Source organism: Macrotis lagotis, chromosome 6 (genome assembly GCF_037893015.1).
Source record: "Macrotis lagotis isolate mMagLag1 chromosome 6, bilby.v1.9.chrom.fasta, whole genome shotgun sequence".
Taxonomy (NCBI): Eukaryota; Metazoa; Chordata; class Mammalia; order Peramelemorphia; family Peramelidae; genus Macrotis; species Macrotis lagotis.
The window spans coordinates 214220577-214248344 of record NC_133663.1 but is presented as its reverse complement, the minus strand read 5'-3'; the positions used below and the strand labels follow the sequence as shown (position 1 = coordinate 214248344).

The following is a 27768-nucleotide window of genomic DNA, read 5'->3' as shown; positions in this document are numbered from 1 at the left end:
ATGACCTCAATGTAATCCACATTACCAATAAGTAAAATAATACCACCTGAATGGGCTTGGAGGGCTGCATCCATCCCATAGGCTTGGACACTTCTGCTACAGGTGAACAACCCAAGAAGGATGCTCTCAAAAAAAGTTCTCATAACAAAAAAAAAAAAACAATTATTCAAGAAAGGATGGTGGAGAGGTCTAAAGATATGAATATGTATACCTAAAGTAATCCATTAAATAAATTGCCCAGGTTTGGTGTTGTCAATCTGAGATTGAGAGTTTTTTTTAAATGGTCAAAGAATTCACATATGGCCCTGGGATTTAAAACTGCTCAGAATTTATTTCAGAAATCTACAAAGCCTAAAAGATTAAAATCTTTTCTTCTCCTGGAGAAGTAAGAAGCACTTTGAAGACAGTAGTGAATAACAGAAGGCTATGTCTATGTGAGGTTTGTTTAGGAGACAGAGAGAGAGAGAGAGAAAGAGAGAGAGAGAGACAGAGAGAGAGAGAGAGAGAGAGAGAGAGAGAGAGAGAAACAGACAGACAGACAGACAGACAGACAGAGAGAACAAGCCAGGGAGAGCCAATTAGTTTAAGACTTTGGAGTTTGCACAGCACAAAGTGAGTTTAGGTCAGGTTTTTATAGTCTTACCCATTCTCTGCAATGAATGGTCTGGAGACTGAGGGCAAAGAAGAAATCCTTCCCTCCCCTTAATTGTCTAAAACCAGGTAAAAGGTTGAAAGTTGGGGGGGAGTGAGAATAAGGAGAAGCTACAAATTTTACATTTAACAATGGAATAATAGTAGTCAATTTACATCACAGGAGCAGATAACATTTTTTACAAAATTTAACAGTATAAAGGACTATAAAATGTTTAAATTACAAATATCCTACATTCATAACTTCCTGCATCATGTTATCATAATTCCCTGAATCAATTCTATAAGAATAATCAAGAATGAAAAATTTCAGAATGTGCTATCCTGATGAAATATAACAAAAAAGATAACAAAAGTGCTTGCTACAGCTATGGAAAGAAAAGGTAAGAAAAATATCTATCTAGTTTTCTAATATTAAGATAATGTTATTTGTATCTGTCTAATGTTACTAAGCAGTCACATGGGCCCCAATTGGATGCAAATTCCCTTCAATTGTTCTATGTAACTTCATTGTTAAAGGTAAATTCACGAAGAACAGCTTCAGTTCATCTCTCTACTCCTCCAGCTTCCTGCCTTTTGGTCTTTCAAAGTAGGTCCCTCTAGTATGCACTTTTCCCTGATTCTTCTCCCTACAAGGAGTGGACAAGTCAATAAAAGTTTGGCCCACATTTCCCTCCACAATGAACTCACTCACTGGAGTACAGAAGTACTTTTTATAGCTGTTTTCATTTCTCTCTTTCCCTTAGATAATCTTGCCAAGACTTGTTTTTCAGACTGTCCTCAAGAACTTACTGTCTCTCTAGGAAAATGTTAATCTGTGAAATTTGCAGACTTGTGAAATAAAAATTCCAAGTTTTCCCCTCAAGGGTCAGTAATGAGTGAACCCTCCCCTCTTTTTTTTCCCCTTTGGCTGATGTTTTTGGCAGCACTATGAAGGGCAGCACCCTTCAACATACTGGAAACCTATGGAAGGACTTGAATCTGGTTCTGGACTCCCTCGGACTTTTAGAAAGTAAGGGACCTCTTAAACATGTCCGTCTCTTCCAGATCAGACTCTAAGCCAGCTTTCTCATTTTATCTTTCTCTTGTTTCTTGGTAAACGTGAGAGAAGTGACATTTTGTAAATTTGTGGGAAGTAACCAGAGGCAATAGAGAGGATGTTGATATTGTAGCACCCCAGATTTCTCTGTGATTGAGGCACCCTTCTTTCTAGATGGAGCAGTTTCTAGTGTTTTCCATGTGGCTCTAAGGCTAATAATGATGTGAGGCTAGCACTGAGAAGGCTCATTTAAGCTTCTGGCTTGCGCTCACAAGTTGGTTGAAGTAAGTTAATGTGTGTATGCATATATGTATGTATGTATGTGTGTATTTATACTTTGGTCTCAGAAGAGGGCCTTGTTAGAATTGGCACCATATGTTAAAATTCAGTCAATAATCAGAGTTTAAGAAATATATTTTCCCCCCAGTTGTCCAATCCAGCAGTTTATCCTTGCCTAAAGTGAAATGATATCCTGGTTGCACTTCTCCAGTAAATTCTTCAAGTCCACCCTAACCCCCATGGACCCACCCTCTCTTAATCACCCCTGGTTGAAAAATGGTGACCTTTTCCCTGGTTTAGAAGTCTACCCACTTGGTTGCTCAATTCTACCTCCCATCACTGGGACCTTTACAATGAACCCCCTTCCTTGTCTGGAAGTTCAAGTTAAGGGGAGAGTCCTGCCCTTGGGAGAAGGGGAGGTAGTCAGCCTAGCCTAAAACCTGTGACTGTCAGAAAGGTTTTCTATAAGTTAACAGCTTGTCATTAATTGACTGAAAGGGTAAATTCTATTTTGAAAATTTTCTAACTTTATTTTCTAAAATGAATAAAAAGAAGTATATGGGAACTGATAATCCAGAGTTAACATATGGGCTCTTTCTCAGACTGGGGAATCCAGATTTGAGTTCAATTAAGCTGTGCTCTAATAAGAAATGGGGTAAAGCTAAATCCTAACACAACATGCTATATTTGTAAATCCTAGCAGTGAATTAGCAAAATGAAATAAATGTTTTGCATTTACTCTATGAATACTGAAATTTTTATTATTATCTCTGCAATTGGATAACCAGGTTTGATCAGTGCCAGATAACTTAAGAATCCATTTAACTATCAAGGATTTTTAATTACTAATTGGCTGTTTTAAGATTTTTAATATTTAATGAGGTTCATTAAGAAATTATAATGATGCTAAAATTACTTTTTGACTGGTATAAATTAGCATGATTCAAAAATAATAACAAATATATATGTATAAAGGAATGTGAATATATAAATAAATATATTAAAGAGAGGTCTCTGTGTGTCTTCCAGCAGCCCTTCTCTCCTCTCCACTGACCTGGAATAGTTAAGAAGAGGCCACTGGGCTTTCTTGGGATTTAGTGGACACAAGTAAGCTGTGAGGAATATGGGGGTATTTGGGTTCCACAAGAATGTGAAGGGAGAATTGTTAGCTTACCTTACAAAGACTGGGGTCTGCCTATATATCTATGGGTAGATATTGAATTAAGATAAAAGACAGCTTCTATCTGATCAAAAACTGAGATAAGGCCAAGTCTGCCCCACCTGGTTCTAAATTAACCCAGGGTCTTAGAATTTCTCTTTTGCCTATACTCAAGGAGGTAACTGTTCTTGCTCTTTAATATAATGAGCAGGGAAGAGAAAACATATGGGGACCAATGTATTGTTGAGAGCTACTCCAGAGAATTTGGGTTGAAAGTCAGTGATGACTAAAAGACCCAGACTTTGGTGACCCTCAAGCTGAACTCTCTCCACAGAACTCTGCTGTGATAACACAACTGCATCATCCATGGCCTCGCTTATGTGATAGCCCTGTACACAGAATGTTTTGACCTGGGTTACATACTGCTAGGTTATTTAGTTTTTTAGAAACATCATTGTTTTCCTGTATGCTAATTTTGTGGTTTTCTGCTATAAAGAACTGTTTGATACTATCAATAAAGAGCTCTATTAGTTGTCCTGCTAGCATCCCCACCTAAGTGTACACATTTCTTTTCTCTCCTGAGCCAAATTAATACCCTGGTGAACAGAACTCAATAATGTATCAATTAGCTTCTGACCCCAGTCAGTGATTGGCACAAAGGGGCGAAAACAACGCCTTTCAAAGACCATAAAACCTAAAATTTCCTGGATTCCTTGCCTGTCTTTCACCTTGAGACAGGTGTGCCTTTTTATTAAGATGTCTTAAAAAAAATTTAATCACTCTGGATTAAGTATTCACAAGCCATTTATAACAATCTGGGGACCCTCCTGGGATAATATAATGTGAACCTTTTTCTGGTATTTTCCCAGAAGAACACAAGAAAATAATGCACACAAATGACTTGATTTCAAGTTCACTTTCTTGGTTTTTTCTCTGCAGAGAAAATATCTCAGAGATTCCTGGGAAGATTGACCTGGGGTTTAAAGCTGAGAGTGACTAAACTGTACACTTCCTGTGCAGAGAAGAATCAGGGAAAAGTGGGTATAAGAGGGACCCCCATTGGAAAACCAAAAGGCAGGAAGCTGGAGGAGGAGTAGAGGGATGAGGGGGCATCTCCAGGGTGGTGGGGTGGTGGACACAACCACACTGGCTGGCTGAGAAGTCCTTCAGGTGGGAGATCTATCCTGAAGGAGAGGCCAGATGATATTAGGGTGCCCCAGAGGAAGTGAGATTTGGGTTTCCCTCTCCAGAAATTTCCCCAAAATCTTAAAGCCCACCAAGGGGAAAGTTGTCAGTGGACATAGGAGCCTCATGACTGGTAGCTGGAAGCCAAGGAAGCCAGAAGGAAGGAAGCTGATTGGATCCAGTCTGATATATGAGTGAGTTTGAATGTTCCCACAAAGGCATGTGTGTTTTGTGTTTGTCCTGCCTTGTATAAGGGGTCTGTGTTAGTTATTTCTGTGTCTGGGGACCCAAATCTAAGTATTAAACTGAGGGAGCTGGGAATTGAGCTGAGGAGTTTCAGAAGGTAAGGGAGGAGGAAGTAGGTCTACAGTGTCCTCCTCATGGAACTCAGCCCCTCCCTCACTAAGCCAGCAGTACTAAGGTGGTCAGAGGTGCACTGTGGCACAGTATTCTGATCCAAAGGAGAGAAACACCAATGGCATTTGCCTGAGTTCAGAGTGACTATGTTTATATCAGTCTATGTTTATAACAGGATATTTCCCTGTGAAGTAGCAAATGACTGTGGACTTATGTCCAGAAGCCGGGTATACATTCTGAACTGTATAATTTACAGAAACAGGTGGACTGAGACTCATGTGAGATGAAATGATGGTACCTAGACCCCTTGTCGGGATCCATTATGGAAGAGAAAATTATAACCACTGCATAAGTCAGAAAGTTGTTATCTAGACTTAAGGATCTGTTACCTGGGCATAGGATGAAAGTTGGGGCTATGTAACCCCAATTTTATCCTAATTAGATTCTAAGCTGTAGTGGAAACAATTACCAGTTAGACAGGTAGGACCCAGGACTTGCTGGCTGGCTAAGCCATGCAAACAAGAGAGAGAGAATTATTAAACATAGAATTGTATTAGACAATCTGTTGGTTGGAGAAGGAGGATTTTGTGGTGAATTGAATCTATCAAGTTGCTTCCTAAAGACAGATAATAATAGATAGGCAAAAGAAATCAGAAGTTGTCATGTGCATAAACCTGGAAAATAGAACCAGTAAATGTCTCTGATAATGAGGAAGTTAAAATTTTGACAGAAGAAAAAGTCAATAGTCATGTCAATAACAAGGATTGTGATTTAAGGAAGAAATCACTAATAAGTTGTGGAACCCAAATTCTTATTATAAAAGAAAAGGGGAAATTGTGAGGAATATGGGAGCATTTGGGTCCCACAAGAATGTGAAGGGAGATTGTTAGTTTACATTTGAAAAGTTATCGAAAACTGAGTTTAGGTCAGGTCTGCCCCACCTGGCTCTAAATTAACCCAGGGTCTTAGACCTTCTCCTTTGCTCAAGGAGGTAGCTGTTCTTGCTCATTAAAATAATGAGCAGGGCAGGGAAAACATAGTGAAGAATGTATCAATTAGACTGTGACCCCAGCCAATGACTGGCATAAAGGGGCAGAAACAAAGACTTTCGAAGTGCTTTAAAAGCTAACATTTCCTGGATTCCTCCTCCCCCTCCTACCTTGAGAGAAGTGAGTCTTTTTGTTTTTTTTAAATGTTTATTTATTTAAGGCAATGGGGTTAAGTGACTTGCCCAAGGTTACACAGCTAGATAATTATTAAGTGTCAGAAGGCCACATTTGAACTCAGGTCCTCCTGACTCCAGGGCCACCTAGTTGCCCCCTATACGTACCACCTAGCTGACCCCAGTGTGCCTTTTTATTAAGATGTCTTAATAAAAAATCATTTTAATCACTCTGGACTAAGTATTCACAAGCCATTTTTAACATAAACCAATCTGCAATCTCTACTGAAAATTGTGTGTGTGTGTGTGTGTGTGTGTGTGTGTGTGTGTCTGTGTCTGTGTGTGTGTATACATGTATATAAATCTAAAGACAAGTAATGAAACCTTTCTGAAAGTATGCAACCCAGATCTGAAATGGTTTAGGATGTGTTCCTGTTTGGGGTAAACTAAGTTCCTAGCATCACAAAAGTGAGGACAATAACTTAGAATGTTAAAGTATATAAAGCTGGCAATTTGACAATATTTGCGAAAAATTAGATCCTTGAGCAACTGATTTTATTTCTAGCCTAGTATACATGAAATGAAAGTTCTGAAATGTTTAATACTCTTTTTTATTTGGGTTTCGAATATAATTGTATTAAAAAGAGCAATTTAAAATTAACAGATTAGCATCTGAGTTAGGATGTAATCATTTTAAGATCTCAGAGTCTAGCTCCATGCTAGGAAATTTTAATAGTAAACAATTTAGCTTCAGCTAGAAACTGCAAAGACAATATTTCCCTTTATAAATCAATCTGGCAAATAAGATTTAAACTAAAGGAGAGGATTTGAGATAAATATTTGTAGGAAGCTTTTTAAAGCAAAGTTAACACCTTGCTAGAAGCAAAACAATAAGACAGGATACTATCTTTTTATTTATTCCTTTAATTAAATGTAACTACTTCAAAATTCAAACCACATTGGTAAATTTTATTTTAAATTAATGGGTTCAGCTCAGTTCAATCATCAGATGATCTGCTCCTGGTTCTCTCTGGCTTAGAATAGCTGAGCACATTTTGTCTCTGAAGTATGGTGGTTTACTTTTGAAAGTACATGTTTGTATATAAAATCTTACTTTAACCAAGAGAAAGTGGCATTTGTCAGCTCTGTGATAAATATTTTTGAACAACATCTTCATCTGTGAGCTATTATACTGTAATGTTAATCTAATATTGATGGCAGTTGCGTTCAAACTATTTTAATTAATGGGACTCTAGAACTTTGAGTATTCTCTTAGAAGACTATGATTTGAGGTTTGGGGATTTGAGTGTTATGTTATAATGTCTGAATTGTCTGTATAAGATAATCTAAAGTTTTTGTTATAGACGGATTCTCTCAAACTAAACTTTTGGGAATTTCAAAGGTTTCATCTAATAATTCAAAAGGCTTGCTATGTGAACTAAAGAAGGCCAGAGAATATGACATCAACAATTTCTCTGGGTCTTTTCAGCCCAGAAAGTTCATCAAACTTTTGTCTTCCACTTATGTTTACAAAAGAGAATATATGTATATTTATATCTCTATCTCTATCTTCATATCTCAATAGATAACTATCTCTATAGATATATACATGTATATGTGTGTATACATGTTCATGTGTATAGATATTATACATGTGTATGTGATACACATGTAGAGCAACTTAATAATGTGATACACATGTAGAGCAACTTAATAATTTGTTATCTGAAAATAAGAAAATTGGGGGAAATGTATCCATCTGAAATTTTTGTTAACTGAACTGGTGACTTATTGTTTCATCTCTATGTGATTGTAAAGTGTTTGGCATAAGCTTGTTAGTTGTTATTGCTCTTATTTCAAGAAATATTAATTTTTCTTGGTGTCTGGTAATAAGGGCTGATTTCTTTAACAGATCAATTTTGCCTGGGTTAAGAAGTTCCCCTATTTTAACTGCAAACTCAGAAAGACAATGGTAAGGATTCAAGACTGTCCTCAAGATGCTTTTAGAAGATCAAGAAGAGATAACAACTAATCAGATTGTACTGTATAAGTGTGATGGGTTTTGAAGAGTAGTTGCAAGGTTACTTACTGTTGAGTATGATGGTTATCAACTTTTGTTTCTGTCTTAATTTCCCTTTATTTAAGGTTTAAAGGTATTGTGCCTCTAAATCTGATTATCTTTTGTGAAATTATCTGGTTATCTTTTGCAAAAATATAGGCTATTTGGCATTAATGCAATAATGTTGAAGCCTGAAATTAGTAATTGATTATTCTGTAGGGCTATTGAGGAGAAGTAGGAAAGGTCATGGACCTTGAAATTTCTAAACAACATTCTGAATTAGCCATAGATCTGTACGCTTATGTACAATATAATGAAAACATTGTGTTTAGTAAAATCTAATAATTCAGGTATCATTCTAAAAATCTGGTTGCTCCTAATGTTTTGTTTCAATTGAAATTAATAACATATGTTGAAAATTTAAAATGACCTAAAATTTCTAATGGTTTAAAAAAATTCTAAAAGCAATGATTTGCATTTCTATTTTAAGCATAATTAATTACAGGTTGATGTAAAGGATTGTTTTTATATAAAATCCAGTTCTAAATGTGATTTGGGATTATTGAATTTTTACATCCAAAGTTTTTGTTTATTATACTTCAATTAGAGCTCATGTGCAATAATTAGGTGCATGTGCAATGATTGAGAAAATTAGAATTTTTCTCTAGATCTCTTTGCTCATAATCACTAGATGGCACACATTTCTTTAGAGATGAAACCACGTGAAGCACTGATTAAAGGAAATCATTGTATTTCAAAATATCATGTGTGTGTGTGTGTGTGTGTGTGTGTATATATCTATATATATCTATATCTATATCTATATCTCTATATATTGATACTAATTGGTCTGTGTGACATCAGATATGTTAAACAAAAATACACCAATGTGCCAATGATGCGAGTAGCCCTATGGGGAATGATGTTTATTATTGCAGCTGGATGTCCTTTAAGGCCATCAACATTAGATGAGACAGGACTCCCTTAAAAATGCCTCAGTGGCTGACCTGGAGCAAAGGATTGTGACCTCTGCCTGGAACAGACATAAGGGAACATGTTCTTTTATGTCCCTGTATTTTCTTTATAACAAATTACTATAATCATGTCAGGTGCTCATTAACCAAACATAAGAGTTTGAGCCATTTGATCTACCATCTTCTAAATACTTAATAGCCAGCAAGTATTTAGTCTTGGTCTTTTTTTTAAGATTTGTGACAACAGGATATGACTTCCTTAAAAAAAAAAACAAGAATTTTTTTGTCTATTTTTTTACAAGGAAATAGGGTTAAGTGACTTACTTAAGGTCACATACCTAGGTAATTATTAAGTGTCTGAGGCTAGATCTGAACTCAGGTACTCCTGTTTCCAAGATCAGTTATCTATCCACTGCGCCACCTAGCTGCCCCAACAGGTTTTTTTAAAGAAAAGAAATACAAGCATGATAGCTAATATGATGGTCTACAAACTGTTTTAAAAAGAGATTTTAAAAAGAGGCTTTTGTTCATTCTAAACATGTCCCAAGTCAAAATAGGAAAAAATATTGCAAATCACTTACTGGACACGTCCAATGATTATGCAATATATTTGCTTATACCATTCTTGAACTTTTGATTACAATTCAGTTCAATGTGGCAACCATTTATGAATCTATATTGCTTTAGAATCAACATTCTTATGAAAATATTCTGATACTGGATTAGTATCATGGAGTACTTTTGTTCTCTAAAGGTCTCCTGGCTTTTTCTAACAGAGGTCTACTAGACCTCTATTAAATGGCCCTCTTTGGTTTTGTTTGCTTAATCTTTTTCTGAGGCTTGTCTCTCCCAGATTATAGGCTTTACTTCACTGACTATAGGAAAATGTGTAAGAATCGGACTAAGTGCTAGAGAATAATCTAGCTTTGGAGAAAGTGTTAATAGAATTACAGAACAAATTTTTAATGTTGCAGTGTCAGAATTTCATCTTAGGGGATCATGCTAGGAATTCTCGGGAGTGACTGAAAAAGTCACAGTCTGAGTTACCCAGTATAAGCACATAAAATGAAAGGGAAAGGTGAATAAACAGAAAGTTTAAACAATTATATTATCAGCCACACCAGAATGGGACCCTGACAAATGGGATAGAGATGTCTGGGACAAATTCAATGAGGATAAGGTGTGGGAGAATCCCAATAAGAAAGTCCCTGCTGCAGAAAAAGAGGTACAGCCTAATGGGAGAAAGAAAGAGGAAGATCAGGGAGGGAACAGAGTTTTTAAAACTATTACTGAGGATTTTATTCAACAGAAATTATTGATTATTTTTAACATATTTTCACAGAAGCCAGGGGAATTTCTGCTATCCTGGGTGATTAGAACTAGTAGCAGAGGGAGGGCTGGTATATGGGTTGATTCCTCTGATTGCATGAAATTTGGGGGAATAAGCAGTATTTCATTTGTGCAGCAAGCCATCTGAAAACATGGCTGCTAGCTAACCACCGGGCAGATTCTACAAATACTAATTTGTTAGCTTTGGCAGCTGAGAGTTATAACAAAAAAAAAAACTAGACAGGACCACCTCTTCAGAAATTCAGAGGAAGTAATGAAAATGGCAGTAATGTTGGAGGAAGCAGACTACCATCTACCATCAGTGGGCCCCCCATCAAAATACATTGGTAAAATCAACCTCTCAAACTTACAAGCATCTAATGATGACTTTGCTGTTAGGAGAAGCTGGGAAATCTCTGAATGAAGCACTAGAGAAAATTTCGCTGTTAGGAGACTTGAGAAGAAGGGAGGTGCTGTGCTTTAGGGATAAGACAGTAAATTAAGAAAGAAAAAGAAATGGAAAAGGATGTCCTGAGATAGAAAACATGTTCCAAAAAGATTTGTTTATTGCCTAAACAGCTAAAAATGGAGCAACCTACTAGTGAATTAAGAAACATATATAGGGGGAGCTAGGTGGCATTAGTGGATAAAGCACTGGCTTTGGAGTCAGGAGTACCTGGGTTCAAATCCGGTCTCAGACACCTAATAATTGCCTAGCTGTGTGGCCTTGGGCAAGCCACTTAACCCCATTTGCCTTGCCAAAAAAAAAGATATATAAAGAAAAGAAGTTGGGAAATTCCCAAGTGAGAGAGTTGAGGCAAATGCCCACAGCACCACCTCTTGAAGGGTTTTATCACCTGAAAGGAGATTAGGAAAAACACTGCCAATTGAAATTGGACAGCTATTCCATAAGGAATATACAGTATTGATTGTACTCATTCCTGAGTATATAATTAGGATTGATATATTAAGAGGAATGACTTTGCAACTGGCTGATGGATTTTATCAGTCCATGCTTTGATCATGAGGGATGTAAAAATATCTCCAGTGACATTGCTGACCCCCTTCCCCCAGAATCATAATTTTAAAACAATACAGAATGCCTGGAGGACAAGAGGAGATTACTACCATTATTAAAGACTATGTGGAGGCAAGTGTTAACCCCTACCACCCCTGTGTGGCCTATAAGAAAATCTGATGGAACTTGGAGGATGATGATGGATTAAAGATAAATAAGATGACTCCTCCCTTATTTGCTGCCTGGGACAAAAGTATGCAGTGATAGATTTAGCTTTTTCTTTCTTTTTTTTAAAAACATTCCTCATAGACCCCTCCCAGTGGGATCAATTACCTGGCAGGAAAGATTTTGTCTCAACCTACTGCCTACAACTCTTCACTCTACTGCCACAGGGCTCTATAAACAGTCCTACAATTTGCCAAAGGAAATTAACCCAAACAAGATATTGTCCAAGCAGTAAAATTTTCAGGAATATACTGGAGTAAAGGACATAGAGAAATACTCCCCAAAACTAAGCAGAAAATCCTTGAATTCTTACTCTCCACTAATAAGACTGAGGCACAAAAAATGTATAAGGATTATTTGGGTACTGGAGAACTCATATCTAGGACTCATATCATCTAGGACAAATATCACAACAATTATATCGGGTTTCTAAGAAGAAATATGAGCTTAATTGGGAGCAAGAGGAAGAAAAGATTTTTGAAGAAGCCAAAGCAGCTATACAAACTACCCTTGATTTATGGCCTATGGGGGATGGTCCCATGGAATTGTAGGTCTCTTGGGTACACAAACTGGAGCTTGTGGCAAAAAGAGAAAAATGTGCCCCTTGGCTTCTGGTCAAGAAAGTTACTGCCGGCTGGAGGAAAACTATTTTCCCTTATTCTCTGAGCTGCCTATTGGGCACTGGTTGAGACAAAACAACTGACCATAGGACATGAAGTGATTTTTGTGGCCAAAAATGCCTATTATGACAACCGGTATATCTACCTCACATAAAATTGGAGGTGGTATATTCAAAACAGGTAAAACAGGAATTTCTACACTACATGTGAAGATTTCAGAAATGGGAGTGCTCAAAAAGAGATGCCACCAGCCAAAACAACAGTAAAATGGGGAGAAGGCTATAAATGCTTGAGTAAAGAAGGAAAAAAAACAGGCCTAGTTTACATGGGTCAGCTAAGTATATAGGTCAAGTGAGATAATGCTAGCACTTTAGTAACTTTGGAAAATACTGGAATTTGCCTAAAACTGAACATGGGCAGTGACTAATGGTTTGACTATGTGGATGCCTATATGGAAGAGAAATAATTGTCAAATTCATGAGAAAGAAGTATGGAGAAAACTGTGGCAAGATATATGGGGATGTTACTAACATCTGTTTTTCATGCAGATGCTAAATAACCACTGTGGACATACTGGAGTGTCAGTATGACGCCCATGTAGGTCAATTAACGAAAATAGCTATACTTCAACAACTGTTAAAGGTGAACTGACCCAAGGAAGATTACCTGCTCAGATTTGGCAAAAAGATTTTTCTAGGTCCTCTCACAGAGGATGTAGATATACATGCACCTGTGTGGACACTTACTCTGAAGTCCTAGTGGGCTGTCCATTTAAGAATGCTACACAAAAGAATACTTGTAGAACTATAGATACCTTGTACCAAGATCCCCCTTTACAAGTAAGTGAAAAAGATATAGAATGGATATATCACATCCCTTATTATCCTGAGGTTTCAGGATTAATAGAAAGAATGAATGGGAAATAAATAAAAGAGAAATTTAGGTAATAATTCATATGGTCATTGGAAAGACAATTTATTTGAGACCCTATAACAACTCAATAACCGACCTCTTAAATATGGATTGACCCCATTAGCAAGAGTGATGACACCACTATTCAGATTGCAGAGATCAAAGAGCACAATATTACAATGGTGGGCTTACAACACACCCCTTTCTTAGGGACTGCAGGTACACAAGCCATGGCCCCTGTGGAAAAATAGTCATTGTTCCTAAAGGGAATGGAATAAAAATTCCACCTAGTCATTTTGGACACATGTTTGGATACATGTGGATACATGTTTAGAGGAATAATAGATTCAGATTATGTAGATCCAGATTAATAGTAGATTCAGGTTAAAGTCATTTTACAAAACAGTAGTGGACACCTAAATAGTTCAGTTGGTAATTTCCACCTACCATAAAGAATAATAGAAACAGATGATCAGTATCGCCTTTGGTCAGAACCCAAAGTAGTGGTTTTGCAGGACTGGTTTTTACTTGTTTGTTTCTTTTTGCAAGGTGATGAGGTTAAGTAACTTGCCCAGTGTCACACAGCTAGGCAATTAGGTATCTGAGGTCACATTTGAACTCAGGTTCTCCAGGGCCAGTGCTCTATCCACTGCGCAACCTAGTCACCCCTGGAAGTACTGTTTTAAAAGTAGGATTTAAAAGTAGCATGGGTCGGGGACTTCTGGCCAAGATAGCAGGGAGAAGACAGGAACTGTGATAGTTCTCTCTCTTTCCCCTCAGAAATAACATGAGAGAAACCTCTTAATAGAAATTCAATCAAAAAATCCAAAAGGAGAAGCTAGGAGAAGAACATGTACCAAGGTTTGTCTCAGGGGACCATGGGTGAACCCGTTGACAAGAGCAGAGGATCAGCATGGGAACAGATGCTGGGGGAAGCCAGAGGGTCAGCCTCAGAAGGTGGAGACTTTGGTGAGTGGCGGGTATGAGATCCAGTATTAGCAGCAAGAGTCATTGGCCGGGGGGAGAAGAGCTCCAGGTGAGTGAGTTCCAGCACACAGTCTCAGAGAACACCTGGAAAACAACCAGCTGAACCAGGAGCTCAGGATCCTGGTTCAGCTGGTTGTTTTCCAGGTGTTCTCTGAGACTCTGTGCTGGAACATACTTTCAGCAGAACCCTTAGCCCAGAACAAACAATAAATAACCCCCCCACCCCCTCAGGGCAGCAGAGCTCTCTACACAGAAAAGAGATTAACTTCCTCCCCCAGGGCCCAGCACAGTGTTCCTGTGTAAACTGACACCCTGCTGCTAAGGACCTCCAACACTCCAGAGAGAATAGCCAGCACCCCCTTAATGGCTGACCCTTGGAATTACTAAGCCAAGTGAACAAAGCCTCTAGGATCCTCAAAAGCAAACCATTAACAGCCAGTCCCAACAGCCAGTCCCCGCCCCAACACAAGATGAAAAAAGGCCAGAGGAAAGGATGGCCAAGGAGAAATACTTATAAGTGACAGATCCTAACCCAGAGAGATCTAGCACTGCTGAGGAGAATATTAATTGGTCTCCAGCCCAGGAAGACTTCCTTGAATTTATCAGGAAGGAGTTTAAAATTCAGTTGGAAAAACTGGGAAAAGAAACTCAAGAGAAAATTAACATTTCAAAACAAGAAACCAAATCCTTGGAAAAAACAAATGGACAAATACAAAATCCTCAAATTGGCAAATGCAAAAAAGAAAATGATTCTCTCAAAACTGCATTTTCACAAATAAAAAAGTCCTTCAAAAAGGCAATGGACCAACTGGAAAAGTACTTGCAAAAGATAAAGGAAGAAAAATCATATCCTCTAAAGAAAAGAATGGAATTGGTGGGAACTAATGAATTCATGAGAAAACAAGATTGTGTTAAACAAAAGCAAAAGATGGAAAAAATAGAAAAAAGGTAAAATACCTATCAGCAAAACCACTGACCTCGAGAATCGATGGAGAAGGGAGAATCTGAGAATTATTGACCTTTTTTGAGAACACTGAAGAGAAAAAAGCCTGGATTTAATATTACAGGATTTCGTGATAGAAAACTGTCCTGATATCATGGAACCAAAGGGGAAAATAGTTATTGAAAGAATACATAGATCCTCTCGGGAAAGAGATCCTGAAATGAAAACACCAAGGAATGATGTGGCCAAACTATCAGATAAAAGAAAAAATCCTGCAAGCAGCCAGAAAAAAAACTGAATACCCAGCAGCTACAATAAGAATTATGCAGGACCTGGCCACAGCAACATTAAGGGATCAAAGAGCTGGAATGAGATACTCCAAAGGACAGGGGAGCCTGGAACACAGTCAAGAATCCACTACCTGGTAAAGCTGAGCCTTCTCTTCCAGGGAAAAAGATGGACATTTAATGAAATGGGAGACATCCAAGATTTCATAAGGAAAAGACCAGAGCTAAATAGAAAATGTGGACATTAAACAGGAGGCTCAAGAGACACATGAAAAGGTTAAAAAATAATTACTATACAGTAAGATTAAACTGGCTAAATACCCACTTGGGAGAAAGAGTCTCATAACTTTTGAGTGTTGAAACTCTTATTAGAGAGAATATACATAGCCAGAAGTGATGAACACTCATAACTTTTCTTGACTCAGAATGATTTAAAAACAACAGATCCTTAAAAGGGGGGGTAAGAAAAAGGGAGGTAGGAAGGAGACTCAATAGGGTAAATCTCATTACATCAAGAAGTACAAAAAACCTATTGTAATTGAGGGGAGGAAAGGAAGAGGTTAGAACCACCTAAATCTTCATCTCATCAGACTTGGCTTAAAATTAACTTAGACACACTTAATCAAGTCAAGTTAAGAAACTTATCTTACCTTTCAAGAATTAAAAGGGGAAAAGGAGGGGGGGATGGGGGGAAGGGGAACTAACAGTAGGAAGGAAAGAAGGGGAAAAGGGAAAGGGGGGGAAAAGGGAAGGGGGTCAATTTAAGAGAGCAAACAGTGAAGGTGGCATCATTCAGAAACAAAACACTGGGGAATATGGATAAAGGGGGAAAAGGGGAAAAATACAAACGGAAGGAAGATAGTATGGAGGGCAATAAAGAGTTAGTAATTATAACTTAGAATGTGAATGGGATGAAATCTCCCTTAAAATGAAAGCAAATAGTAGAGTAGATTAAAAACCAGAATCCTACAATATGCTGCTTGCAAGAAACTCATATGAAGTACAGACACATATAGAGTAAAGGTAAAAGGTTGGAGCTAAATATATTTTCCTTCAGCTGAAGGGAAAAAAGCAGAGGTATCAATGCTTATCTTAGACAAAGGAACTGCAAAAATAGATAGCTTTAAAAGAGATAAGGAAGGAAACTATAATCTTCCTAAAAGACACCATAGACAATAAAGTAATTTCAACACTAAATACATATGTACCAATGGGACAGCATCCAAATTCTTAGAGAAGTTGAAAGAGCTACAGAAAGACATAGGCAATAAAACTCTACTAGTGGGAGACTTCAAACTCTGGCTATCGGATTTAGATCAATGGAATCATAAACAAGAAGGAAGTTAAGGAGGTAAATAAGATTCTTAGAAAACCTAGATATGATAGGCCAATGGAGGAAATTGAATGGGGATAGAAAGGAATATACTTTTTTTTTCAGCAGTACATGGCACTTACACAAAAATTGACCATGTACAAGGACATAAAAACCTAACGATCAATTGCAGAAAAGCAGAAATAGTGAATACATCTTTCTCAGATCACAATGCAATAAAAATCATATGCAATACTGGGCCAGGGAGATATAAGCCCAGAACTAACTGGAAACTAAATAACCTCATTTTAAAGAATGAGTGGATCAAGCAACAAATTATAGAAAGAGTTAATTATTTCATCCTGGAAAATGACAATAATGACACAAGTTACCAAAACTTATGGGATACACTCAAGGTGGTTGTCAGGGGATATATTATATCTTTAAATGCATAGATGAATAAATTAGAGAAAGAAGAAATCAATTAAATAAATATGCAACTAAAAAAATTAGAGAAAGAACAAATTAAAAATCCCCAATTAAATACCAAATTAGAAATTCTAAAACTTAAAGGAGAAATTAATAAAAATCATAAGCAAGAAAACTATTGAACTAATAAATAAAACCAAGAGCTGGTTTTATGAAAAAAAAAACAGTAAAATTGCTAAACCACAGGTCAATTTGATTAAAAAAAGAAAGAAAACCAAATTGCTAGTATCATAAAGGAAAAAGGTGAACTCTACCAATGAGGAAGAAATTAAAGAAATAATTCAAAGTTATTTTGCCCAACTCTATGCCAATAAATTTGACAATCTAAGTGAAATGGACTGATATTTACAAAAATATAACTTGCCCAGACTAAATGAAGATGAAATTAAAAACTTAAATAACCCTATCTTAGAAAAAGAAATTCAACAATGCATTACTGAATTCCCTAAGAAAAAAATCTCCAAGGCCTGATGGATTCACAAGTGAATTCTATCAAATATTTAAAGAACAATTAGTTCCAATTCCATATAAACTCTTTGGAAAAATAGGGGAAGACGGAACTCTGCCTGACTCTTTCTATGACACCAATATGGTGCTGATACCTAAATCAGGAAGAGTTAAAACAGAGAAAGAAAGTTATACACCTAGCTCCTTTATGAATATAGATGCAAAAATCTTAAATAAAATCTTAGCAAAAAGGATAACAACAAGTTATCACTAGGATAATACATTATGATCAAGTAGGATTTATCCCAGAAATGCAGGGTTGGTTCAATATTGGGAAAACTGTTAGTATAATTAATTATATCAATAACATACCTATCAGAAATCATATGATCATACCAATAGATGCTGAAAAAGCTTTTGACAAAATATAGCACCCATTCCCACTAAAAACACTAGAGAGTGTAGGAATAAATGGACTGTTCCTTAGAATAATAAGCAGTATCTATCTGAAACCATCAACAAGCATTATATGCAATGAGGATAGGCTTGGCATTCCCAATAAAATCAGGGGTAAAATAAGGATGCCCATTATCACCACTACTATTCAATACTGTATTAGAAATGTTAGCCTCAGCAATAAGAGAAGAAAAAGAAAGTGAAGGAATTAGAATAGGCAAGGAGACAAAACTTTCACTCTTTGCAGATGACATGATGTATACCTACAGAATCTCAAAATGTCATCTAAAAAACTACTAGAAATAATATGTAACTTTAGCAAAGTATCAGGATATAAAATAAACCGTCATAAATCTTCAACATTTCTATATATGACTAGCAAGATACAGCAGAAAGAGCTAGAAAGAGAAATCCCATTCAAAGTAACCTCAGACAAAAGAAAATACCTGGGAGTCTACCTGCCAAGGCAGATTCAAAAACTTTTTCAAAACAATTACAAAACTCTTCTCATGCAAATAAAATCAGATTTAAATACCTGGGCAAACATCAACTGTTCGTGGATAGGTCGAACTAATATAATAAAAATGACAATTCTACCAAAACTAAACTACTTGTTTAGTGCCCTAACAATCAAAATTCCAAAAAATTACTTTAATGAGTTAGAAAAAGTTGTAAGTAAATTCAAATGGAGAAATAAAAAGTCAAGAATTTCGAGGGATTCAATGAAAAAAAAAGTGCAAAAGAACATGGCTTAGCCTTACCAGATCTAAAGTTATATTATAAAGCATCAGGTCCTCAAAACTGTCTGGTATTGGCTAAGAAACAGAGTCATGGATCAGTGGAATAGACTAGGTGAAATACCAGGAAATGATTATAGTAATCTGATGTTTGTTAAACCCAAAGAGTTCAGCTATTGGAATTAAAAACTCTCTCTTCAATAAAAACTGTTGGGAAAATTGGAAGTTAGTATGGAAGAAACTTAGGTTAGACCAACACCTCACACCTTATACCCAGATAAGATCCAAATGGATACAAGAAGTAGACATAAAAAACAATATTATAAGCAAACTAGAAGATCAAGGACTAGTTTACCAGGCAGATCTATAGAAAGGGAAACAGTTTATGACCAAGGAAGAGATAGAGAATATCATTCAAAACAAACTAGATAATTTTGACTACATTTAATTAAAAAGATTTTTGCAAACAGAAAACCACTGCCAACCTTTCTGGAGAGCAACTTGGGATTATGCCCAAAGGGCAACAAAAATTTGCATACCCTTTTACCCAGCAATATCACTACTGGGTCTATACCCTGAAGAGATGATAAAAAAGGGTAAAAACATCACTTCTACAAAAATATTTATAGCAGCCCTGCTTGTGGTGGCAAAAAATTAGAAATTAAGCGAATGTTCTTCAATTGGGGAATGGCTTAACCAACTGTGGTATATGTAAGCTTAGAACACTACTGTTCTATTAGATGGGATGGGAATTCAGGGAAGCCTAGAAAGATTTGCAAATCTTCACCTGAGATCACTGTATAACATGGAACCAATGTAAACACTAACAGAATGCCTTCTGTTGGGGCAGGGGGAAGGAAGCAAGAATGGGGGAAAATTGGAAAACTCAAAATAAATAAACTCTTTCTTTAAAAAAATATTAAAAAATAAAAAAAACATAAAAGTAGTTTTTACAGTGGATGACAAAATACATCAGTACACTCTATAACCCAACTGTTCTTGTGTTTATAGTGTCTTGAAGTCTATTTAATACTTTTGGAAGGAAAGTATGCACAGTGGGAAAAGAACTCATTGGTGCAACTGGGAGAGACAGTGGCAAATAATGAAACTCATAGATGCTGGATCTGCCAAGAACATCCTCAGATATGGAGACCCCCAACTGGACATGGACTTATCAAGACTGTGGACCAGATGCTTCAACCCTACCCTTCTCCTCCACTGACTGTTTCCCTGAATACTCTTTCTAAAATTCCTTGTTTCTCACTGGCTTGCCTTTCTATAACGAGACATATACTAAGACACGGTATGTGTATATACAGGAGACTACATGGAAGGAAAAGTCTCACCCAATTTTACTCATAAACCCTGTTGTGTGTCTTATGGTGATGGAGTGCTTGTTTAGCCAATCTGAAGATGGTTCAGTGAAGGGTTGAGATCTTCCCTATCAGCTGTCATGGTCCATGGAGAAGGAACTTCCTGAGCACACTGAATCGAGGCACAAAGACATGTTCTGGGGCAGGGAGTGCTGGAGAACTTTCCTAGAAAACATGTTTTAGGGTCCACACCAGGGACTTGGCCCATCCCTAGGTGTTCGCCAGCAGATACCTGGAGAAAGTGATTGTACTCAGGATCTGAGGGTGTTCTGTCTGAAATTTGCAGATCACTGAGTTTGGTCAAGAGCACATGGATTGTTGAGTTCAGTCCTGTAAATCCTTGGATCTATGCCACTTTTGTGTGAATCTTATAAATGTGGGAAAGTGGACTTTGGAAATCCATCCCTTTCCAAGAGGACACTCAAGGGAACTTTCCTAATCAAGACACCACACCTGAGGCTGTATAGTGACATCTCGGGACTGCCCCAGTCAGATTTCCAGGTTTGTTGCAGTCTCCTTAGTTGTGTGACTACTCTTTCTCTCTTATTTCTTATGTCTCCTTTACCTTTGCTGATGTTTTACATATATATTTAAGTGTACAAAAATCTTGGGTTATAAGGATATTAATCATTAAAATTCTCATTTAAAGATATGTGAGACAGATTCAGACCCTTTTCGTGACAGCATCTCAAATAGTGACCTTTGGAAAATGCTGTCCCAGTCAAGTTGACAGGAAAAGGTAGATGGATGCCCCCCTTTCAGTTCGAAAGAAGTTCCAGAAAAAAGAAAGTCATGCCCAAAAATAATCAAGGCCCAAAAATTCTCTGAGTGGTGATATGATGAATTATTTATGTCCAATTTTTAAATATTAAGAAAATGTTATTTGTGCCTGTCTGATGTTGGCAGAGGGCTCCCTAGGCAGCAATAGTCCCAATCAGATGCAAATTGCCTTTAATTATTCAATGTAACTTCATTGTTAAACATAAATTCACCAAGGTAACAGCAATCTCAGCCCATCCCTCTACCCCTTCTTCAGCTTCTTGTCTTTCCATCTTCCAAAATGTGTACCTGATTCTAGGAACATACACCCTTTTGACATGCTTTTCCCTAAAGCTACCCTGCACAGAGAGTGGGCAAGACTATAAAAGTTTGGTCCACATTCCCCTCTACACTGGACTAACTTGAGTATAGGCTCAGCCACTTCTTTATGGCTGTTTTCCTTTTGCTTACTCTCAGGCATTCTCACGTGAATCTTTGTTCTCAAGAAACTTATTGTCCCTCCAGGAAAATGTTGACTCTATGAACTCTGCATGCTTGTGAAATAAAAATTCTGAGCTTTTCTACCTCCAGGGTTAGTTGTGAGTTTTTTCTCTTCCAAAAACCCTGATCTTTGTGACAGCACCACAATTATCCCATCAACACTGCTATTGCTTGGAGGCTAAATAGAGAAAATAGGAAAAGGCAAAGTTACTCTTATTTTTAGTCTGTTCTTCCAAGACTCGGAATATAAGTTAAAATAATTAACAGAAAAATAAAACCACATGGTGAGTGAGAAGTTACAAGGATTCCTAGGGTGTGTTCAATGGCATCAAATAAATAGACCTAGATAAAAAACAAAGAACTGATAGGTTGTAGAGTTAATCTTGGTGATCTTTGAAAAACTGTAGCAAAAGAAACAGCAATTACAAAATTAAAGAATTTAAATTATGACTCTATAACCAAATTCTAGAGAGGTGGAAGGCAGAGAAAGACTAAATGAAACAATTTTCTAGTCCAAGACAACTTGGAAGATTAGCAGGAAAGGTTTATTCCACCAGGGTTAGAAAAGGCTAGAGTACAGAGTGGCTACCAAAGCAAAGAGGCTCCAGTCATCGAGGAACAGCCCATGGGGAGCCTGGGTTCATTTTTGAGACCTCTCAGCTCAGAAATTGCCAAGGACAACTTGGAAGATCAGCAAGAAAATTTTGCCATACTGAGTGAGCATGAAGCCCAAGGCCTGTGAACCAAAAGCAGGCCCAGGGAGACACCTGGCAGCTTCTTCTAGAACCCTCAACACAGGGATAGCAAAGGGGTAGAGGGAAATGGCAGATGTTTCTCTGCTATCCCTGGGGTAGTACTGTGTTTTGCCATACTAAGATCCAGGTTGTAGTCTGGGGTCCCAAACTGCTATAGTGGGTGGTAGGGACCTTCCTCACAGTTTAAAGTAAAAGGGGAGTGCTTGTGGTCATCCACAGACCAGAGTACAAGTCAAGAGAGCAGCCAGACCCTCTCATAAAATCTTAAAGGAATTGAGGTCCCTGGGGTGTGTGTGTGTGTGGGGGGGGGGGGTTGATGTGCCTGAAAGCAACTGCAAAAACCCTCAAAGTTTGAGTAAAGTACATTCTTGGGGAAAGCAGAGTCCCACCTTAACAAAGAGTTAAAATCAAGCCAAGGCTGGGGAAATGAGCAAAAAAAAAAAAGAAAAAGAATCTGACATAAACAATTACTTTGGTCCCATGAAAGAACAAAACCACTCAGAGGATCACAAAGTCAAAGCTTTTGTATCCAAAACCTCCAAGAAAAATAGGAATTGGTCTCAGGCTATGGGAGAGCTCAAAAAAATTTTTGAAAATCAGGTAAGGGAGGTAGAATAAAAATTGGGAAGAAACGTGAGATAAAAATAATGAAAACTAAGCCAGCAGCTTGGTGAAGTATATACAAAAAAAAAAAAATACTGAAGCAAATATAAATTTAAACTACTTAAAAGTAGTTTAGGATAAATGGGAAAAAAGCAGTTCAAAAGGTCAATGAGAAGAAGAATGCCTTAAAAAAGTAGAATTAGCCAAATTGAAATGGAGATACAAAAGCTCTCTGAAGAAAATAATTCTTCAAACATAGAATGGAATGAAGGAAAGCTGATGACTTTGTGAGAAATAAATAAAACAAAACTAAAAGAATGAAAAACTTGAAGGAAATGAGAAAAAATTCATTGGAAAAACAACTGACCTAGAAAACAGATCTAGTCATGAACAGTAAAAGAACCTAGACTTCATTTTTAAAGAAATAATCCAACAAAATTTGCCCTGAAATCCTGGCAGCAGAGGGTAAAATGGAAATTGACAGAATCCACCAATCACCTCCTGAAAGAGATCCTTTCCCCCAAAAATTCCAGGAATATTATAGCCAAATTCCAGAAGTTAAGGAGAAAATATTACAAGCAACCAGAAAGAAAAAATTCAACTGTGAAGCCACAGTCAGGATTACACAGGATTTTGCAGGATCGACACTAGGGGCTCGTAGGGCTTAGGAATATAATATTCCAAAAGGCAAAAGAGCTAAGATTAGACCGAGAATCAACTACCCAACAAAATTGAACATCCTCTTTCTGCGGAAAAAGATGGATAGTCAATGAAATAGGGAACCTTCAAACTTTCCTGATGAAATAATCAGAGCTGATCTGAAAGTTTGATCTTCAAGTACAGGACTAAGGTGAAGCATAGAGAGGGTAGATGGGAAGAGCAAATGATGAGGGATTTAATGTACTGTACTCCTGCATAGGAGGAAGACACTTATAACTCATGAACCTTCTCATTTATTAGGGCAGTTAGAATGAGAATATATAGACAAGACATAGGAAAGAGCCAAATGTAAAGGTATAATATAAAGATGGAGTTAATAGATGAATAAGGAATGTACTGAGAAAAAGGGAAAGAAGTGGTAGAATTTGCAAAGATATTTCACATAAAAGAGGCAAGAAAAAGTTTTTGCAATGGAGTAGAAGGGGGAAAGATGAGGGGGAATGAGTGAGCATCATTCCCATTGGAAGCGGCTCAGAAAGGAAATAATATATATATATATATATATATATATATATATATATATATATATATATATATACACATATATGTATGTATATCTACTCCATAGGGTATAGAGATCTATGTTACCCTAGAGGGGAAAAAAGAGGAAAGGGATGGTAGAAAGCAGATGGGAGAGGGAAGGGGGGGCTGTACATGAGAGAGGATAGGAAGAGGGTAGTCAGATACAACACACTTTTGAGAAGGACAGGGTGAAAGGAGAGAGAATAAAATAAATGGGGATGGGGAGGAATAGAATAGAGGGAAATACAGCTAGCAATAGCAACTGTGGGAAAAAACTGAAGTAACTTCTTTGATGGACTTATGATATAGACTGAAGCACACTTGTTTTCTCTCACTTTATTTTTTCTTGAGATTTCTCTATTTTGGTAGGGAGAGGGGGGATTATGTCTACTTTTCAAGAAGACTATTGCAACAATTAAAGAAAAAAGAAAAATAATTCTTTTTTGACAGAATTATTCAACTAGCAGATTAGAAAAATTTTGTCTATGAACTTTTCTGGATTTTAGCAAAGCATAACTTGAGATTTAGGATCTCAAGCTACTCTTGTGAAGAAGATGAAAAGATATGGAAAGGACAAGAATATTATATGGATCATGTCAGATGTCTACATTAGCTTGTTCATAGATCAGTGCAATCAGGGTAGGAGATTTCCAATGAAGAACTCCAGGGATTTGTTTTTTACCCTGTGCTGCTTAAGATTTTTAAAGCTAAACTAGTTATTACACTGAATAACAGAGTCAGGATCCAAATGAATTTTGAGAGGCTACAGTATCAAGTAAAAACTAACAAAAACTAGCAGTATCAGGTAAAAACTAATCTTGACCAAAAGACTTTACAAGTATAAAATGGGGGAGATTCCATCAATAGCAGTTAGTTGTTTGAAAGCTAAATAAAAGTCAACAGTGTGATCTATCAACTCTAAATCATAAACTGTCATTCAGAAATATAAATCCCATTCTCTGATATCACTGGGGTTATTTTTGTTTCTTTTTTTTGGGGGGGGGGTTGCAAGACAGTGGGGTTAAGTGGCTTGCCCAAGGCCACACAGCTAGGTAATTATTAAGTGTCTGAGGCAGGATTTGAACTCAGGTACTCCTTACTCCAGAGCCAGCATTCTACCCACTGCTCCAACCTAGTTGTCCTGATATCACTGTTTTATATAACAATTCACTTATCTCTCTCCCTATTCTAAACCACACTCCCCTTCTCCTACAAAAAACAAGTTAACTAAGGCAATCTTGAACTGTATTAAAGGAGTCAGAACTTCAAAAATAGTTCATTCTATTCCACTTCATTTGATTTCATTTGCATCTGTGGCTTGAGGAATACTGATAATCTCACAAATATCCAGGATGGTAAACAAGAAGGTAAAATGCTCTGCATTCATATCATATGAGGAATTGGGGATCAACAACCTTGAGAAGAAAAGTGCCTTTAAGTACATGATGTGTACTTTAAGTACATGAAAGTCTGTCATATACAAGAGGGATTAGACTCATCCATTTGGTTCCAGTAGGTTGAATCAAAAACGATGAGTAGAAGTTACAAGGAGACAAATTTAGAAATGTTTTCAGGAAAAAAACTTTCTAACCAAAAGTAGAATAGGCTGACTTGAGAAGTAATATGCTCCCCTTTCTTGGAGGTCATCAAGCATAGTTCAACAATCACTTCTAAAGTATAGGGGGGAATCTTTTTTGTTACTGTATTGGGACTAAATGGAAGCTGGGTTCCCTTTCAATTCTTAAATTCTGTGATTAGTCCAACTTCATTGAGGTCAAGACAATATTCAACCCAAGACAACTGACCTCAAATTCAATGCTCTTTCCACCACAATAAACTCAGTTCAAAAGGCAACTAGAAAAATAAAGGAAAAAACAAAACGTGGTCTAACAATTTTAATCTGAAATATTTAGAGCACTTAGAAAAATTTAACTCCAATGTGAATCAACACTCACAATCACAATACTGAAAGGTAAAGTATTAGTTTTTATATTAAGAGAAATTAAATAAAAAGAGAAGTTAGTCAAATGAGGAAAGTAACAGTCTTGTTTTATACTTTCCAATCAGATCTCATCTAGAGACTTGTGCTTACATCAGTGAAATACCTTTTTAGAAAGAAGTGAAACACTTTTTAGAAAGAAATATTAGAGCACTGTAGAGTTGTCAGTGGTCCCTGATGATAGAGCTCATAAATGCAGATTATTCTAATATATGAAGTACTGCACAAAAGTGAATTTAACCTTAGGTGAAGGAATGCTAATCTGTTTGCTGCACCTGAATGATGCTTTAGACTAGAATTTAGAATCTGGTTAAGAGAAGGTAGGTCAGAAATTCAACCCATGAAATCTTCATTTTTCATCTTTGTAGCCAATAATGGGTACCTATGTAGAGAAATGAATCACTGAACTCTAAGGAATTTACACATAAATAACTCTATTACAATTCTCCTTGTCAGTCACAGATTCTCCTTTTTCTTTCATTCCTCTCAACCTACTCCCCTCAATCATTATAATGGTCTAAGCACCATAAGTAACAAATCTAGCACCATAAGTAACAAAAAAAGTGTTAAATCTGTTTTAGAGGAAATTTTCATTTAGAAATGTGATATCTTAGATGACTTATGAGTTCTGAAAAAAAATGTCACCTATGTTTATTCAAACAGGGTTTTAATTATCATCTAAATTACATAATCAATCTTTAGATCATATAAGTTTAGTAAAGTTCACTCACCTTTGAATATTATAGCCAATTTCCTATCTACTGCAAGGACAGAACAAAATGACTACTTCTAAATAATAACTAATTCAAAATTACATTCTAGCTATTCAACTTTTCCTTTAGACAAAATTTTACAAGGTGCCAAAACAAAATAGCTTTATCTATATTTATGCCTCCTACCTAAACAATGGAAATATTGTTAATGGATACTGTGAAATTGTCCTAGGCATCTTTTAGAAGTAGGAGGGGCAACAAAGCTTGTCAATACACTATCAATAATTAAGCACTAAATTAGTCAAATAGTTGGAAATAGGACATATTCATTTTCATAGATCACATTCATTCTCAAAGATAGTAATAATTACACTAATTTTTTCTATATTTTTTAAAGAATCACATCACACAACTTAAAATGGAAAAGAAAACAATAACATTTTCATAAACTAATTTTAGTTTATTCATTTTTTCTGTACTATCCTTAATACAAGGCAATTTTAGAAGAGTAAAATAAAGTGTGTTTCTAATGCACATTTAATCTCAACTCAAGAAATATTTTTGTAAATAGCTTCTCAAATAACAACAGTCTCAGTAAAATTTTATCTGGATCAAAATCAATAATTATTACTTACCAAGGTCCTTAATTCTTGGTAGAATATTGCATGTAAAGTGCTTATATGAAGCTACTTTTCCTTCATGAGAAGAAATTCCTACATGAGATTCATAGATTCGTAGGCTCTTTGGCTTTGTGGGTCGAGAATGCTTGAACTATAAATATAAACAAGAATACATTAGAAATGAACATGAGAATAAAGATAGACTAATTTGACTACTTATTAAAATTAAATTACTTCATTCAAAAAATCTAAACTGCTTTTACTTTTGTAAATCATTAGATATGATTGAAGCTTGCAACAACTATGAGAAAAGAACCATTTTAACAATCTTTATCAACAATCTTTAGTAGTTTATGCCTTAATTGGATTGCAAAATAGATTCAGGATTGCATTAATATGGCCTGTGTCTACCTTGGGCAGATAAGAAACAAGAAACAAACAAGAGAGCAGCATAAAAGGCTACAAAGATAAAGGTGATAATGAAGATTCTCTGATTCTAAGAAAATTAACTCTATAACCATACTCATGTTTATAGAAAAACCTATATTCTTAAGCTATCAAAGGGTGAATCACAGT

The 27768-nt window shown here is 36.5% G+C and overlaps 1 protein-coding gene across 3 annotated transcripts in view; it reads right to left on the bottom strand.

Moving 5' to 3' along the window:
• Nucleotides 1-27768, bottom strand: part of GBE1 (1,4-alpha-glucan branching enzyme 1) — a 222051-nt gene that overhangs the window by 134545 nt on the left and 59738 nt on the right. For all 3 annotated transcript variants that reach the window (XM_074192294.1, XM_074192297.1, XM_074192295.1), the window contains exon 5: nt 27208-27343. In XM_074192294.1, the coding sequence (XP_074048395.1) occupies nt 27208-27343 (136 nt within the window). The remainder of the gene's footprint in view (nt 1-27207; nt 27344-27768) is intronic.